Source organism: Physeter macrocephalus, unplaced genomic scaffold (assembly GCF_002837175.3).
Source record: "Physeter macrocephalus isolate SW-GA unplaced genomic scaffold, ASM283717v5 random_62, whole genome shotgun sequence".
Taxonomy (NCBI): Eukaryota; Metazoa; Chordata; class Mammalia; order Artiodactyla; family Physeteridae; genus Physeter; species Physeter macrocephalus.
In genome coordinates this window covers 50,975-68,317 of record NW_021145348.1, presented here as the reverse complement: position 1 = coordinate 68,317, position 17,343 = coordinate 50,975, and the positions used below count along the sequence as shown (strand labels likewise).

Below are 17,343 nucleotides of genomic sequence, written 5' to 3'. Positions count from 1 at the left end.
AGGCTCAGCAGCCACGGCTCACGGGCCCAGCCGCTCCGCGGCATGTGGGATCTTCCCGGACCAGGGCACGAACCCGTGTCCCCTGCATCGGCAGGCGGACTCTCAACCACCGCACCACCAGGGAAAAACCCCGGGAACTTTTAAGAACAAGTTCTGAGTCTGCAGGTACATTTTTTCGAAGTTGCTTTGATTTTCCTGACTAGTAGCAATACTGAGATCTGGTGGGACATATGGGTGTCAGTTGGAAATGGGTTTTGTTTTAAGAGGACTCTTCTGGCCACTGGTGTGCCAGTGAAGCAGATGAAGTGACAGAAATCATATAAACAGAAGATGGAGCTTATCTGGAAATGACATCAGAGCCGCCCAACAATTGTAGCAAGCCAGCAGTTCTTCCACAAAGCATCAGAGGCCCGGAACCTGGGCAACAGAACCACCACCCAGGAAGAGTGTCACATATTCTGGGCACTCCAGACACTGGCTTCCAAGTCCCCACCAGGTGACAGGTCCTGTCTACCCAGTACCCATCCCTCCCACCCCTTTCTCACAGAGCCCCAGTGAGGTCCAGTGGCCCCTTCCTCTGGATGGCTAAGTGTTCAGGGGATGCCGGCCCCAGCCCCAGGCATCTCAGCCAACCATGGTGGTCCCATCTCCTTGCTAGTGACTGGTGAAGGCATGGACACATGACATTCTGGCCAATCGGGACCCAAAAGGGGAGGGTGCACCTGAATTGGTTCCCTCACTCCTAGGACACAAAGAAGAGATGGCCCTTTTCCTGCTCCTGGATGTGATATCTGAACTCCTGCAGCCATCTTGCAACCATGAGGAGAGCTGGTCTGTGACCAAAGCCCACAGTGCAAGGAAGACCAAGTTAAGAGAAATATAGCTTGGGCCCTGACCCTAGTGGACCTACAGGCATTCTGCCTTTGGACTCCTCCCGTGCCCTAATTCAACTTTTGTTTAAGACAATTGAGTTGGAGTTTTCAGTTCTTTGCAGTTGGAACATCTTAGGTGAACCAAGTATAGAAAAGTTCCTTCAGTTTACTTTTCCCTTGGCCATGAGAATTTGGACTCACGTACCCACGAGTCGTTCCTGTTTGTTTGGTATAATCAGAGGACTGGGAGAAGGAGGTGAAGAAAGAGATATAAAGTGGCTACAGGGCAGAGCGAGTTCTGCTGACATGCATTTAGGGGCAGGGAGATAAAAAACCACCCGGGGGGTCCTCCGGGCCTGAGAGAGGGAACAAACAATACTTAAATCATAACATTTTTGAAAAGCAGTAACAAAAACGATAAAAATATTTTTGAAAAAAAGAACTGACATTTGGATATAACAATAGACACACAGATCAGACCCTCCTGCTAGGGATTGTCAGCAAAGAAGCAAAAGCAGTTACAGTGATGCGGGGGAGGCCTGGGAAATACCCTGACAAGCAAGAGAGGATGAAAGAAGGTTCACTGTGATCCCGTGATCATTATTAAACTGTGGTACGTAGAACGCCACTGCTTCTTTTAATTTCGTGTGTTTAGTTGTATTTCAGCAAATAAAAAATACTCTCAAGAACTTTCTTAGGTTGTCCCTTTAGCGTACCCTCCTAAATTCAGCTTGCTATGATTTTTTCTGCCAGTGGGGTGATCAGATACAGGACCTGGGCAGAACTGAAGAATCGCTGTTATTTCCGTCGTCATGCACTCACTGACTCACTGAACTTTACTGATGTGCTAAGGTGGCCCAGACTCTCTCTGTGAGGTCATTTTGGCATTGTATTGAATGCTGACTTGTGAGGTTCTCTTTTCCTGCACACATGCCTGGCTTCTCCAAAGGACTTTATTTTCATGTATTTATTTATTTTTGGCCGCGCCACGCCTTGCAGCTTCTTAGTTTCCCGACCGGGGATTGAACCCGCACCCCCGGCAGTGAAAGCGCCGAGTCCTAGCCACTGGACCACCAGGGAATTCCCCTCCACACGACTTTAATCTCTCTAAAGGTAGGACTGTGTTGTGAATTTTATTTCCATTGACAGTGTCTAGCACAGGTCGAGGTGTGTGAAAAGCACTCATAGAAGTCTTAATTATATATAAGGTAAGTCTCACGCTTAAATAAGAGAAACTTAGAGGGTCTTAACTCTGATACTGTTGCTTGGTCCAGGATCGAAGGTGAGTCTTTGAATCAGACTTTTTGCTTTTTAGGGACGCTCCCTTACTGCTTGCTTCCATACAGTTACAGAAGTGTCCAGAAATCCTTCTAAGGAAGAAGAAGGTGTAGTGTTATTAGACTGGATGCTTGGGCAGTGGTACCTGATACTCATCCCACAGCACCCCTGAATCCTTTCCACACCATGTGCTGGGGCTGCGGAGGCTTCGAGCCAGCCCTTCTGGGCCGCTGCCTGCTCAGGGTCTGCACAGAAGGTCTAATTTGGATCAGATGACAGCCTCGGAGGGGAGCCCATGTGACAGCTGGAAGCTCACCAGCAGGCAGAAGCCAAACAAGTCAGGGATTTTTCTTCTCTGAAGACAACAGCCCTGATTCCTATGACATGATATCTAAATTGCAAGAACGGAGCAACTCTGTACATGATCTACCTCTACGTCTATGTATACAAGATAAAATGAAGCCTACAAAAGTCTGGGAGTGGCACGGGCTCGGGTCCCGGGTCGGGGCAGAGTCACGGCCCAGCCGTGGCGGCGTCTTGCCGGGCGGAGGCCCCTACATGTCGTAGAGCCGGAGCTGCTCCTGCACGTCGCCGTCCGACATCTCGCCAAACGTGCCCTTGTTGTCCTTCATGAGCTTGAAGATGGCAGCCAGCTGTTCTTTCTGAACTCTGTCAAGAAGAAAGGATAAAGAGGAAAAAGATGCTCCCAGGCCAGGGGGGAGAGAGAGAGAGTCCGTGCGCATCCCGCGGAGTCGGGACACTCCTCACTCCTGTATTACTGCCTTGCTTTCCAGAATAAGAAGAAAATGAAACTAAAACAAAACCCACTCTTAACACAGGAGCTGATTTGGTCTAAAAAAACCTCAACTTGAGACTTCTGCAAACTGGGGTTCTAAGTCTTGGGTTTACCCTGGAGATTTGGGGACCCCAAGTTATCATTCGGGTTCTCGGTGCTACAGCTTCCCCGTGGGCCTCCCTTTTTTTTTGGTCGTGCCGCACGGCCTGCAGAATCTTAGTCCCCGGACCAGAGATCGAACTCCTAGGCTCCTCGGCAGTGAGAGCTCGGAGTCCTAACCACTGGACCGCCGGGGAAGTCCCGGGCCTCTCTTTAATGTTGACTACACACCTCCCCGGGAGGCCACGAGGAAGCAGAGGTGTTCCATTAGGCGGCTGGAGAGCCGATGAAGAGACATGTTAGAAACAGCCTTCGTTTAGAAGGATGAGCCAAAAGTGGAGGAAGAAGAAACACGATTGGCTGGGAAATGGGAGCATACAGATGTGTGCACAGGGTGCTTGGCCCAGGGGCAAGGGTGGGTGTGGGGTCTCGCTGCCCAGAGGAAGGGGCGCCTCTTTCCAGTTTGCACAAAGACACCTTATAGCCAGCGGGGGCCCTGGCCCTTTTACCAGGGAACAAGCCTGGCTGGAGATCGGCTTTATGTTCACCACACACGGGCTGGGGGGCCGGCGGGATGCTGGGAGTGATGTTCTGTTATCTCTGCGGCTGGGCCACGCCATCTGATCAGCCCGGGACACCTCCCACGAGTGCAAACGTGAAAGGATGGGGTGAGACTCTGCAGCCACGGTTTGCTTCTTGTTTGTTCTGTTGTGCTGTGCTCATCCGCGAGGCTGGGCGCTGTGTGCTGGCACGGGCTCCCCGTTCGGTTTCAGGCTTCTGCGGTTCCCCCCTCCACACCGCCCTACTGGCTCGGCACGGGCCACCTTCAGAGGATGTAAACCAAATGGCAGGGTCTGCTCTGGTCCCTGCAGACCCAGCAGGAGGCAGAGCTTCAGCACAGCCTCTGGCCACCCTGGCCCTGCAGGGCACAGCACTGCCCAACCAGCACCCCAACCCTGCCTAGAGGGGGATCCGATCGATGTCTGGTCTTACGCTCGTCCTAACATATTCCTTTTGCAGTAACCCCGTATCCCCCAAACAGCAAACAGTTGGTTTTCTGACTACAGCAGCATCTAGAAGCTGAAATACCGAAGTTCCAAATCCAAGCCTCTCTTAGTCACGCTGGGAAAGTTATTTCTACAGTCTGCTTTCCTGTCCAGAGGAGAAGGAGCCTGTGAGAAGTACGCGATACCCTACCACCTGAAGAAAGGAGTACTGTGAATTGACGGGCTGTGTGTTCAGCTCTTTGGCAGGAATCACAGTCCAGACGTATGAGTGGGCACCCCCCCAAAGGAACACAAATCCTCCTGCGCGTCTCTTAACGGCCGTGGCGCTTGCATATTTTTAAGAGGGTGGGCCTAGGACTTCGCACTCTGCTGGAGAGTAACAGGCACAGATTCAGAGACAGCTCAAATTTTAATGGGTTCAAAAAGATGATTTTTTAAAAAACAAAGGAAAACTGAAATAAACACACAGTAATCAAGACCATCTACTCAAAGTTTATTGGACCGAACGAAGGCTGAATACACAGATCCCAGCCATCGGGAGTATGTGAGGCTTGGTGCCTACAAGCCGCGTTCAGAAGGTGTCCAGACAAACTTGATAACCTGGAAGGAGTCACCTATTTTTCAGTCAGACCCCGGCCTGGACAAGGACATTGCTGTGGCTACTGCTGTGTGGGTCAGGCTACATGGCTCTGTGTGGCTGTTGCTTTGTTGCCTGTTCTGTCCTAAACCCGTGAACCTAAGGTATTAGACCCAGAGGAGAAGGTCCCTGGGAATGTACCATGCCCTAGGCTGACAGTGGACATTTCCCGGCCTTCCACTAAATAGAGGGGAAAAAAAAATTTTCTATAAACTTACTGCTTTCAAAAAATGTTTTAACCAACACATCTAAAAACTGCAGATTAGTTTGGTATAGTATAAATATTGTCAAATATAAAATTCCAAGAAATGAATCTGGGACTGATCTGATTATCTGGAGTAGTTCTAACTCATCTATGAAACCTAGGAAAAGGCAGAATCGAGACGACGGCTGTTTTAAGCGAACACTATCATTATTGCTTCTGTGAAAGCGAAGGTGGAGATTCCGCTGAGCTGGTAGGAACATCAATGAAAAGGCCTCTTAGCAACAAGCGGGCTGGATCCGAGCCTGCTCTCAACGGAGGGTAAGGGCAAGAGGAAGTCAACAGCTGGTTCTGGTTCTTTGCTGCCCACTCATCAATCATCGGGCTCTCGCCCCCCCAGCCGAGCCAGCCGAAGACAGGGGAGCGGGCCCCAAGGGGAAGGAGGGCAGTCGACCAGCCAGCGAGCACAGGCAGCGCCCCCTCATTTGTCCATCACACCTCAAAGTCTTTCCTGGTTTGGCTTTGGTGATGAAAAGCAGGAGGGCTGGAATGAAACTACACCGATTTTAAAATGATGGCATTGCTGACATTGGTGATATCTCGGGTGCAAAGCGTGTGTGGACAGGAAGGTTGGGTGATAAGGAAAGTAAAAGTCCAGGAAAACCCTTCAGCTTAACAAAGCACTCCAGGCAAACAGGGAGGAACGCCTGTACAGGGCAGCGCCACGGGCATTTGGGATCCTCCCAGCCAAGGAAAGTCCTGGATGGGGGCCTAGTCCCGGCAGATTTACGTAGGAAAATGTGCCCCGGGAGCCTGCTGGCTCCTCTCTGGGGGTTCCACTTTATCTCTCAAGTTTTAAGATGCCAAAAGGAAAAGCCTTTAGGAGGAGGCTAAGGATAACTTCATTATTCCTCGGTTCTGTGAAGAGAAATAAGGAGAAAAGATAATTTATTTCACTCATGCCATCTTACAAGTACTGCCGGAAAGGAAAGGGGGAAACGGGGTGAGGAAGGGGAACGTCTGGAATTGCAGAAGCCAGCCCAGACGCTGGGATCCAGACCCAGGGGAGTCTGCCTCTCATCACCTGCTGCAGGAGAGCCCACTAACCAAAGCCAGCCCGAGACCCCGTTCCAAGTCTGCAAGGCCTACAGGGGCAGGTCAGGGCCCACCTGTAGGTGGCTGAGCAGGTGGGGTGCCCTTGTAGGTAGTTTAGCAGGTAGGATGGCGTTGTAGGTAGTTGGACAGGGAGGGTCCTACACGTTGGTAGTTGAGCAGGTCAGGGCCCTCATTTAGGTAGTTGTACAGGTTGGGTCCCGCATGTAGGAGCGAGGCAGGTCGGGTCCCACTCGCAGGTAGTTGGTCAGGGAGCATCCTCAGTAAGATAGCTGGGCAGGTCAGGGCCCATTTGTACATAGTTTAACAGGTAGGGTCCCACTGTAGGTAGTTAGGCAGGGAGTGTCAGACTTTAGGTAGCTGGGCAGGGAGGGTCCCAGAGTAAAATACTTGGGCAGGGCAGGTCTCTCATTTAGGTATTTGGGCAGTTCGGGTGCCATGCGGGTAGTTGAGCAGGTTGAAGCCCACCTGTAGGTAGTTGGCAGGGAGGGTCCCACTTACAGGTATTTGGGCAGTTCGAGTCTCCCATGTGGGTGGTCAGGCAGGGAGGGTCCCACATGTTGGTAGCTGGGCAGGGAGGGTCCCACATGTAGGTGGTTGAGCAAGTCGGGTCCCACACATGGGTAGTTAGACAGGGACCATCCTCAGTTAGGTAGCTGGGCGGGTCGGGGCCCACTTGTGCACAGTTTAACACGGAGGGCCCTCAATTAGGTAGCTGGGCAGGGAGGGTCCCACAGGTGTGTTGCTGGGCACGGGGTCCACGTGTAGGTCGGTGGGCAGGTGGGGTGCCACAGATACTTAGTTAGGCAGGTCAGACTGCGAGGGTCAGATCCTCAGCTTTGTGGCCGCTCTGGGCTGGTCCCCCCTGGGCCGGTCCTCTCACCACAGATTATTTCTTATCCTTGCTGGGTAGGTTTTGTCCCTTCTGGGGACAGTGGCTTCCCAGGAAGTGTGCTCCCCAGATGACACAAATGGTGTGCCCACCTTTTGTAAGGGACATGGCAGAAGCACTGGTTACCCAGGTGAGCACGGAGGGAAACCTGTGGGATTCAATTGTATCCCTCTGGCGCCCTCACGTGGAGGTGAGTCAGCACGTGTTCCTAGAAATTGACACTGGTGGATGGTTTGTGGACCCGTCAGAGGGCAGAAAGCAGAATATCCATTCACCCTTGCCAGTTACGCATTTCAAAGCACCATCCACTGGAGTAGTGTCCACTTCTAAAAACGTCAGGCCAGTCCTGGGGACCTTCAGAATGGAATGGGTGCTGGGGTCCTGGGTCCTCACTATCAGAGCCAACCTAGTCTACCTCCTGGGTTCCATTTTTTCCCCTGGACCAGAAGATGGGAAGAAGAGACGGTGTACAAGGCAAGGAGTAGCCGATGGTGCCTCTTCTTTTTGCTGCCGAGCTAGAAGTCAGCCAGGCTCGCCGGCTTCGCCGGCCCTGGGGGTGAGGGGGTGGCATCTTGCTGCGGGGAGCAGTCATAACCTGCCAGCCCAGTGTCCCAGCCGCACCGAGGCTGGATGTGGCACCTCCCAGAAGAGCTGCGGGGGGAACGCAGGGGCACCCCCATCCTGGCAGAGGCAGTGCTGAGGGAGCCTGTGAGCCCCAGCCCCGGGGGAGACCCAGCAGGAGGTGGGCAGGCGGCGAGGAAGCAGGGTCTTTCTTAAGCAGCATGTCTCTGGATTTACAAACCTTACGCTTTCTGCCCCTTGGGTAGAAGGAATCTCATCTGTGAGCTGCTCCAAGGATGGGAACGCCCAATTACTACCACGGGGAGGAACGAATTTTCTGGGTCCTGCTTACCAAGTGCCGCGCCCTGAAAACTTGTGAACTGCAGCTTCTGAGGAACTCTGGGTCTTGTGACTACTGAAGATTTAGGGTCTAGATACTGCTGTGCTGGCCGAGGTCAAGAATTTAAAGTCAGGGGTTTGCAGCCTGGGTTTTTAACCAGCTTGCAACTTGACGGGGACCCTGAATGCCAGGAAGGGAATTAGAAACGAGCAGAGTTTGGTCAAGAAGAATTTGACAGGCAAAGAAGAGCACACACTTTTCACCGGCCTGTGGTTTTAGTGGTTTGACAATATTTTTCATACTGACAATCCCAAGGCAGTTTCCTAGACTCAGGTGGGACCAGAGCTGTCTCACACCCGTCAGCTTTCCCGGTCCCCACTGGAACTATCGTGCTGTAGATGAAAACGCAAAGCCACACTTGCCAGCCTCTGCAACCCCAAGCATCACCATGCGGGGAACATGCCAGAGGGGTGGGTGTCAGGGGCCCCATGCGGTGCCGAGTGGGCTGACCACGTGCAGGGGCGGGAGCGAGCAAGCAGACCTCACAGGCAGACGTGTCGGACAGCCACAGGAGCATGCTGGGAGGGGCAGCGATGAGAGCGAACACGAACGCCAGCCCCACCCCGGGGGGACCGTGTTCACCATGAAGTCCACCAGTCCCTCCTTCTCAGCTCAAGCAAGACTGTGATAACCAAGCCTGCAGGTGAGGAGGTGAGCACCCCTCACCCCAAGAGCAGCGCTTGGGGAGTCTCGACCCCGCAGAATAGCTCAGCGTGAACCACTCATCTAGAGACCCCCCAGAGACCCAGTAGGGAAAGACCCTCCTGGGCAACGCAGAGCCTGCTGTCTGAACACGACGGAGGAAGGACTTTCCCTCTCCCTCCCCGAGGTCCCAGCACTGAACCCAGGGACGGTGGCAGTCTGAGCCCGGCCCGAGCCCTGCCACTGAGTGGGCTAACTGGCCTCTCCTATTCTAATGGCCCCTCATCTCCGCAGAGCACACAGAATAGGGCCAGGGTCCCGGTCACAGCCTCTGTCCACAGGGCCCTTCGAGGGACCACAGGCACGTCAAGCCCCCTCCATCCTTAACTCTGGGGCTGCACACCTTTTCTGGAAAGGGCCACATACTGACTCTTTTCAGCTCTGTGGGCCACGCGGTCCCTCTGCAACTCCTGAGCTCAGCCACTGCACTGCGAAAGCTGCCACAGACCACAGAAAAACAGTGACCGCAGCCCTGTTCCAGTCACACTGGATTTTACAAAAACAGCGCTGCAGTCCGCCAGCCCTTGCTCTGACCGTAACACCCGGCCTGACCCACAACTTGGGGGCACGGGGTTTCTGCCGGGCACCGTTCTACCTTCTCAGGGAAAGATGAAAGCTGCAGGCGTGACACCACGCAGTCCAGCGGAAGACAGTTCCCCCCCAGCCTCACGAGGGGGCGCTGGCCCTCCAACCAGCTGGCCCATTAGGCCCAGGAGGGACTTGCGTTAACTGGGCCTCCAAGAACCCTGCAGCCCTGGGCAGGGAGCCTGTTCACCCAGGAGCCCTGCGCTGGAGGAGAATGAGCAGGCCCGGGTGCAGAGAAATGAATTAATTGGTTATGAAGGCAGCAGAGGAGGAGAGGTTTGGACCACAGTCAGTCGTGATGGGGACACAGTAACAGACAGGATGAGGGAGGCACCACTAATCTAAGAAGTCAGTCTCCTTACCAAAAGGATTTGCAAGAATATTTGTGGCTCAGGACCTAAGGAACTTGCTACAGGGAAGTGAGGTCAGAGGTCAGCTCAATCCTGAAATATAAAGGCAGCAAACCGGATCACACCCAGAGGCAGCGGCTGGGCACCGAGGAGTGGGGGGCTTCCCCAGGCTGGGCTCACCCTGCCACCCCTCCGCCCCCGGTGAAGAGCCTTCCAGGCCAGGTTTGGAAGGACTGGCAGCAGCTCCAGGAGGGGAAAGGGGGTTCGCGTGGGCACAGTGCCTTCTGACTTGAGGGATACAGGGTGGCTTGGTAATAATGAAAGGGTAGTTGAGATCTGCGTCCTGGAATAATAAAGCCTCCATTCCTGACCCTAGAACCCAGCTTACGCTAGCTAGGAAGTAGGGGGTGATCGCCCAGCCCCTCCGGGTTGCTGGGCTCAGAAAACACTAAATGGCCCCCATTTAGCTTTGTGCTTAAGCCAGAGGACCCCAGGCCACAGGCTGGCCTGTGCCAGACGACTGGTTCTCCCCCATGGCCTGTCCCCACTGCTCCTTAGGAGGGAAGCCCAGGGGTGTGCATGGGTGCCCGGCTGGGGGCTGGCGGGAGGAGAGCCCAATTCTAAAAATAAGGAGCTGCGTGGCTGCAACTGCCTCAGAGCTCCGTGGAGCAGAACAGATAAAAAATGACTGCTGGCCCTGGGCTGGGGGGTTTGGGGGGTGCTGAGGGGGGTTGGTGGCCAAGTGGATGAGCAGGAAGAATCATGCTCTGTCCTGCAGTGATGGATTGATTTTGTCATGAACCCTCCGTGTAAGTGAACAACCGGCTCTGCTCCAGGCTCTTCCCAGGCATCTGCTTTTTCCCTTTTGGCGGGGGAGGGGTGGGGTGCAAGAAGGGGCTTGGCCACCCTCCCCGCCACCACCGTCACACGCTCCTGCCGAGGGGGCCCCAAGGGGACTGTCGGGGGAAATCGAGCCTGGCCGAATACTGCCAGGACAGGGGGGAGAAAACCCTAAAATGGAAATGGAAGAGTGGGGGGCTGGCAAAGCTTACAGGAGGCCCTCCTGCTCTCCCGCCTACAACGAAGGGGGCTCACGGCGGTACCGGTACTGGAGAAAGCTGAGCCACCCCGAAGAGGGTGGGCGGCCTACCTCTGTTCCTCCTCCAGTTCCTCCTTGGTCATCATCTTCTTGTACTGGTTTCCCCTCAGCTTCCCGGGGCTGTATTTGAAGGAGAAGGCCTCTCCCCCTGCAGAGAGGACACCCAGTAAGAGCCAGTTAGGGTGCTGGGCCCGCCTGCAACTTCAGGTCCCTTTCCCTTCCAAAGAAGGGTTTCCAAAGAACCACCTGGGCCAGAGAGGGTGCCCCCGGCTTCAAAGAGGGGCAGATGGGCCCCACGGCCACCCCGGGCCAGCTCACCTGAGCCTCAGAGAGGGCTGGACGCCCACAACATCTGCTCACCCTGCCCTGGGCCTGGCGGGTCCTCCCCGCCACACCCCTTCCGCTTAGGAACTCTTTTGGGAACTTGAACCGGGGATGAGGCAGCCGGAGTGAAGCGAGCATCGCCGCCCCACCCCCGCCCATGCTATTCGGTTCCATCCACCAAAGGCCAGTTCCCTTCCAAGACCAGGTTGAGCCGTCCACAGAGCTGCCTGTGGGCCCCTCTCCAGCAAGGGCTCCGGCCAAGCAGCCGCCTGCAAGGCTTTTCTCCCCCTCATCCTGAACCACCCCCCTTTCCCCACGACTGCTGTGCTAATTACACGGTCAGAGGGCCCTTATCTCTGGGAAGCAGCCTGTGCTAAGGCGCTGGGTTCCCTGCCTCTCCTCGGGTCCCAGGTCCAGAAGGCTGCAGGGACCCCCGACCCTCCTGCCAAGGTCCTCGGGTCTCCCGGGCTTGGGGGTGCCTGCCCTGCCGTCCAGGGGCATTATGTCGGCAGGCCCCTTCTCTGTATGCCTCTCCCTGCAACCAGTTATTAAAAATCTGAAACAATGCATCCCTCCCACAATGGGACATAGGAATGATGCGGCTTGTTCACACGGTGTTCAAATCGGTCATTAAAACCAGCACGTAGGGAACTGCCTGGCGGTCCAGTGGTTAGGACTCAGTGCTTTCACTGCCGAGGGCGGGGTTCAATCCCTGCTTGGGGAACTAAGATCCTGCAAGCCACATGGCGTGGTCAAAAACCGAAAAACCGAAAAAACCAAACCAAAAAACCCCAGTACTTGTTGCCGAACGGGTGTACCCGGGTTTGCCAGTCCCAGAGCAGACCCCGTAGCTGCTTTGGAACAAATGAAAGGGCAGCTCTAGAGGCCTGCAGAAAGCACACCACCGGGGTGTGGACAGAGGAAAACAGGGACGTGTGACGTGGAGGGAAGCCAGGCCAGAGGAGGCAGCATGTACAGGTGAAGGCTGCAAGGGCAGAAAAGGAAAGAGCTCTAGAGCATTCCCCTGGCCGAGTGTCCAGGTGGAGAGAGTTCCCTTAGGAAGCAATGCCCTTGTGTGGTCCTTCAGCCCAGCAGGTGGAGGGTAGAGGGCCTCCGGTCAGCCTCGGGGATAGAGGCTCAGTGCTTGTCTTATCTAATTTCAGTTAATGTATAAAGAATTGAGTATGGGAAATTTCGCAAGACCAGCAAATCACCCTCCCACACGGATGTATTCTTTTTCACTTCTGTTCTGTCACTCCAGTGTCAGGGATCTCAAACACCTCCACATCCTGCCCTGGGGCCACCCGGACCTCCTCTAGCTGGCAGCTGTCCCGGGTGATCAGACAGGCTGATGTGGGCTTCAGGGAGGAAAAGGCTGCAGCCTCTGAGATTCGAGTTCTCTCTGGGCTAAAAGAACGTTCTGCATGCAAATTCAGAAACCAGGCATTGTAGCTGGGGGTGGTGTTTGCTCTCACCACAGCCTGACTTTGCAGGAGAATCTGGCCGCCAGGGCTGAGCCCTTGCCTTAGGGAAGCAGTTACCATGTCTGTACCAGGATTAATTCGCTCTTCATTCATTCAGCAAATACTTAGCACTCTGCTTGGTGCTGGAGACTTAGCAGCGAAGAAAACATACAGGAAGCAAAGATGAGTAATTAAAATACAGAGTTGGGGACTTCCCTGGCGGTCCAGGGAAGTTAGACTTCGCCTTCCATTGCAGGGGGTGCAGGTGTGATCCCTGGTCGGGGAGCTAAGATCCCATGTGCCTCGTGGCCAAAAAAAGACTTTAAAAAGGTCCATGTTAAAAAATCTTATAAAGTAAATAAGTAAAATAAAATAAAATACAGAGTTTGCAGTAGGTCCTGAGAGCTCTTCAGAAAAGGACAGCAGGAGGGGAGCGAGAGATGCAGGGAGGGGGCTGCTTGGAAGTTTGGTGGCGGGGGGCGGGCTGTCAGGAAGGGCTTTACAGGTGATGCTGCAGGTCTGGGGAGACAGATCCAGCAAAGCAAGGAAGCCAGTGAGGCAGGGGGCAGGAAGCAAGGGGACAGGGGGACACGGGGTGAGAAGCCAGGCTGCCAGGGCAGGCCTTGGCTCTTCCTCCTGGTGAGCTGGGGCTGGGGCTCAGCGCAGACAGGATGACTCCCCCCGACCCCCCAGCCCCGGAGACCCCGCTCCCATCAGCCTCTCTTCCCTCCAGGCTGAGCTCAGCTCAGGCTGATGAGCTAAGGGCCCACAGCATCAGGAGCTTCTAAAGCTCAGGGCTTGGACTGCGGTGTCCGGGCATCTGGGAACTGTGCTGAGTAATTTGGGGCCGCCGTTTGAGAGGCCTGGGTCTTTGGTTGTCAGGAAAGAACCTGCCATGGGGCAGAATTACACGGAGCTGGTCTCAGAGTGAGCTCGCAACCATGCTGGCTTCTGGACCTCAGAAAGAGGCAACGGACAAAGAAGACGGATTAACTTCGACTTCAAGGTCATTCTGTTGCTATGTTTTAGAAAAATAAAACATAAAAAATGCTGCCAGCTGGGTACTACTCAAGGTTTCAATCTGTGGGGCCGGTCTGATTATGCTGCTTCGAGCCAGAGAGAACAAACCACTTGAAAAGGCTTTCACTTAATCACATATGGTGTGACGAGGGATACAAAGCAGCCTCCAATTTTGCTAGACCAGGAGGGTTCGACGTGAGAGCCCCCTGGGAGGGGGGACTTCTCCCTCTTGCAGTCTTCTGAATCCGCCCAGCCGCTTAGGGAAGGCACCTCAGCGGACACTGAGCGGCTCACTGCAGAGGGGCTGGGGGCCTCTCGCCTTTTCCTCTGACAGCTGGGGCCCTAAATCTCTCCTGCCTCCGCCTTGTCAGGGCTGGGAGGAGGCGGCTGGGGGATGGGCAAGGTCCGGGAGCAGCAGTCAGATAAGGACGGAGGGCCCGGAGACACTGCACACGGCTGGGTGTGGGGCTGCACATCTATGGGGTCTGACGGTGTTTCAGAAGAGGGGTCTGCTGAGCCTCCCCTTGTCCTGGCCCAGGGGCCTCCAGCAGCCTTGGCGCTTGCCTCCTGTGTCCCCAGATCACTAACGGGATCCAATAACGTGGAGGGACAGACCCCAGGCTCACGGTTCCTGCGGAGGATCTGGAGAATCAACAGCTGGAGGGAGAGCCCCTGGCAAGGGGCTGAGGTCCACCCCCCCACCCCCGACCCCCCTGCAGCCTCCTGCCCCTCCCTCTTCCTCTAAGGCCCTATTGATAGAAACTGAAGGCCCATCCCTGCCGGGCCCCAGGGGAAGCTTCCCCACCCCCCATCCCCCCAGCCCAGCCCCGCCTGCCTGGCCCACACCAGCCTTGGTTACTGCATTCCTGCAACCTTCTCTTTCCAGGGCTCCAGCCAGTTGTTGACTTAAAATCACAGCAACAGACTCCCTTTTTAAAAAACCATGAAGTATTTCTAACGTACACAAAAGTACAGCAAGTAATAAGTCCTCCGTGTACTTGCCATATAGATTTGACAAATGTTGACATTTTGCTATTTTTGCTTCAGCTTCTTCTTCTTTTTTTTTTTTCTTTAAAGAAACAAAACATGACAGTACCAGCAGAAGCCCCACACCGTGTCTGGTCCTGTCTGTCTGTCTGAGGCACTGGTCCCCGTGGGTGGCCAGAGCAAACACACTGCCTTCTACCCGGTCAAGTCCAAATTGCTCAATGCTCCCCGGTCACTCCCTTTCTCTTCCCCTAGCTGCCTGGAACCTGATGGCCACGCAGGTCTGGCTAGTCAGCTAGAGCTGCTTGGGAATCAGGCGTTTCCTCTCTGGGGGACTTTAACCTGCAGAACCCTGGGAGGTGGCCCTGTAAGTGGCTTTAGTCTCCATAAACTAGGTCCGAGATATTTGGAGAGAAATGTGAAATGTACAAATCGGGGACGAGAAAGGAGTTAAGAGGTACTGCAGGAAACAGAAGGTCAGTGATGGGCCACCTGTATTTGGAGACAACTCACATTGTATAAATGGCAAAGTAAAGGCCGAAAGAGCAAAGCAGGGACTTCCCTGGTGGTCCAATGGTTAAGACTCCACGCCTCCCCTGCAGGGGGCACTGCTTCGGGTTAGATCCCTGGTCAGGGAACTAAGATCCTACGTGCCACACAGCGCAGCCAAAAAAACCCCCAAAAGAGCAAAGTAGGTGGTCAGGGAGACGGGTGCAGGAAGGCAGGGGGGCAGAGAGGAGTGGGCTCCAGCCTCAGTGTCGCACCAGACACGGCTTCGCAGCCCCTCTCCTCTGCCCTCTCCCCCTCCATCCACTCCCCTCATCCTGCCACTCAGATCCTCAGGTGGGGAATCCAAAGGGCCATGGCACAGCCTAGCCTTCACAGCCAGACACGATAAGGCCGGCCTCAGCGGGCAGTGATGTGCAGGTCGTACTCACCGTCTTCTTCCTCCGGCCCTGCCAGGGGTGGACCCTCCACGCCATCCAGCTCCGGCTCCTCTTCCTGCAAGACAAGGAGAGGGGTCAGTGCCTGGGCACCTGATTTACATTTTTGATACTGTCATTCAGGGTTTGACCCCTTGGTCAAAGCAACCTGACCCCTGGGTCTGCTCTTAGGATAGATGTGCTTGGGGACCGGAAGCGGGTGACCACCTCGGGGAGACGGGGCATTGGTGGACAGGAAGTCGCGGGGAGAGGAAGGGGCCGCCCAGGGCCCGCCTGACCACTCGCAGCACCCGCGTTGTCCTTTGAGCGTGGCCAGGAGGTCCTGAGTGGGGGCCACGGTCAACAGCAGGGACATCAGCGGGAATTCCCTGGTGGTCCAGTGGTTAGGACTCGGCGCTTTCACTGCCGTGGGCTCAGATTCAAGCCCTGGTCAGGGAACTAAGATCCCGCAAAGCCATGCGGTGCGGCCAAAACATACAAACAAGCAAAAAAGGAAACAGGGACGTCAGTGCCTGAATTTTTGACCTTTGCACCTCGGTCCCTTTGCCTTTTCCAGGTGGGTGCTGGTCAGGTGGTGAATGCCACTTCGATAAGTGGACTGGGTGACTCCCACTCCTGGCTAGAGTGAGTAGAACAAGAGGCACGAGAGGAAAAGCTGGCGGGTTCTCTGGGGTCTGGGCTGGGCTGGGCTGGGTGTCACAGAGAAGCTGCGTTTGTGGTCACAGGCTCCATCTCTGCTTCCTTTAACATTGTTTCCATCCCTGACCATTTCAGGGTCCATTTTCCCAAAATGGGAGCTCCACCTCCCTCAGCCTGGTTCTCTCCCATGCACACGGACAAAATAAACAGAAGGCTGGACGGAATGTCCCGGGATGGCCTCGGTGGAAGGCAGGAGTGACTTCAACTTGTAGGAATGTTGGAGGATGACAGGGAGGTGCCGCGGTGCTGCGGCTCTGAGGGACTGAAGGGCGTTTAGGAGAGGGGAGCCCCGACGTGAATGAGCTGCCCCACGGGGGCCGAGACAGCGTGCTGGAATAATCCAAACCCAGGCCCTCAGGCTCCCGGCCCGGGGCTCCAGCGGTTTGCAGCCTCAGCAAGCAGGGCAGGCAGGCGCCCCAACAAATCAGAGAGAGCTAAGCTGGGAGGCAAAGTTTGCACAAAAGCCCAAGAGCCGGTCATAAGTGGCAAACCCAGAGGGCCTCGGGTCTCTTGTTGTGACCTTCGCTCTCGCTGGACCCCACAAAGATAGTGCCGGGAGGAGCAGGGCCGGAGGCAGGAGCTGGCTCCTCTCCACTCAGCCGTTTGCGTCAGGCTCAGTACCATCGGGGGTGAGGCACGCTGCCCTGAGCGCTGGCCAGCACCTGGGGCTCGCGTGTCCAGACGCCTCCGGAGTTTTGCCCAGCAGAACGTCTTTGTGGCTGCAGGGGAAGGCAGGCCTCTTTGGGGGACAGAGGAGACACCCCTTCGACTCAGCAAACCCAGTTCTAGGGATCTGCTCTGGGCTGGTAAACCATCTCTCCGGGTTTTTATACGAGGACTCTGGGTGCAGGGGAGAACAAGACAAAACTGGCAACAACTAAATGTTCATCTATGGAGTTAAATATAGTATAGTTAAGTATATTATAGTTAAACAGTTTGGTCGATATGTTCACCCAAACATTAACAGCTTAAATATATTACCGTGCACGCATATACTGTGCAACAGTGCCTTAAAAAGGAGGCGACTGGGGACTTCCCCGGCGGTCCAGTGGTTAGGGCGCCGCGCTTCCACTGCAGGGGGCGCGGGTTTGATCCCCGGTCAGGGAACTAAGATCCCGCATGCCGCGCGGCACAGCCAGAAAAATAAAAATTAAAAAAAAAAAAAAATTAAAAAGGAGGCGACCATACGTACCGATGTGAAAAGCGCATTGAGATACATTACCAAAGGGAGAAGCAAGAAGCAGCACAGGGGGCTTCCCTGGTGGCGCAGTGGTTGCGCGTCCGCCTGCCGATGCAGGGGAACCGGGTTCGCG

The 17,343-nt window shown here is 55.0% G+C and overlaps 2 protein-coding genes across 14 annotated transcripts in view; one reads left to right on the top strand and one right to left on the bottom strand.

Annotated features, from left to right (window-relative positions):
- The window catches only part of METTL23 (methyltransferase 23, arginine), a 115,470-nt gene that overhangs the window by 55,333 nt on the left and 42,794 nt on the right, over window positions 1-17,343 (top strand). The window lies entirely within an intron of this gene.
- Window positions 9-17,343, bottom strand: part of MXRA7 (matrix remodeling associated 7) — a 40,910-nt gene continuing 23,575 nt past the window's right edge. Inside the window, exons 2-4 of the mRNA XM_055082284.1 lie at window positions 15,326-15,389; window positions 10,645-10,741; window positions 9-2,819 (exon numbers count right to left, since the gene is read on the bottom strand). Coding sequence (XP_054938259.1) covers window positions 2,705-2,819; window positions 10,645-10,741; window positions 15,326-15,389 — 276 coding nt within the window. The 3' untranslated portion in view covers window positions 9-2,704. The remainder of the gene's footprint in view (window positions 2,820-10,644; window positions 10,742-15,325; window positions 15,390-17,343) is intronic.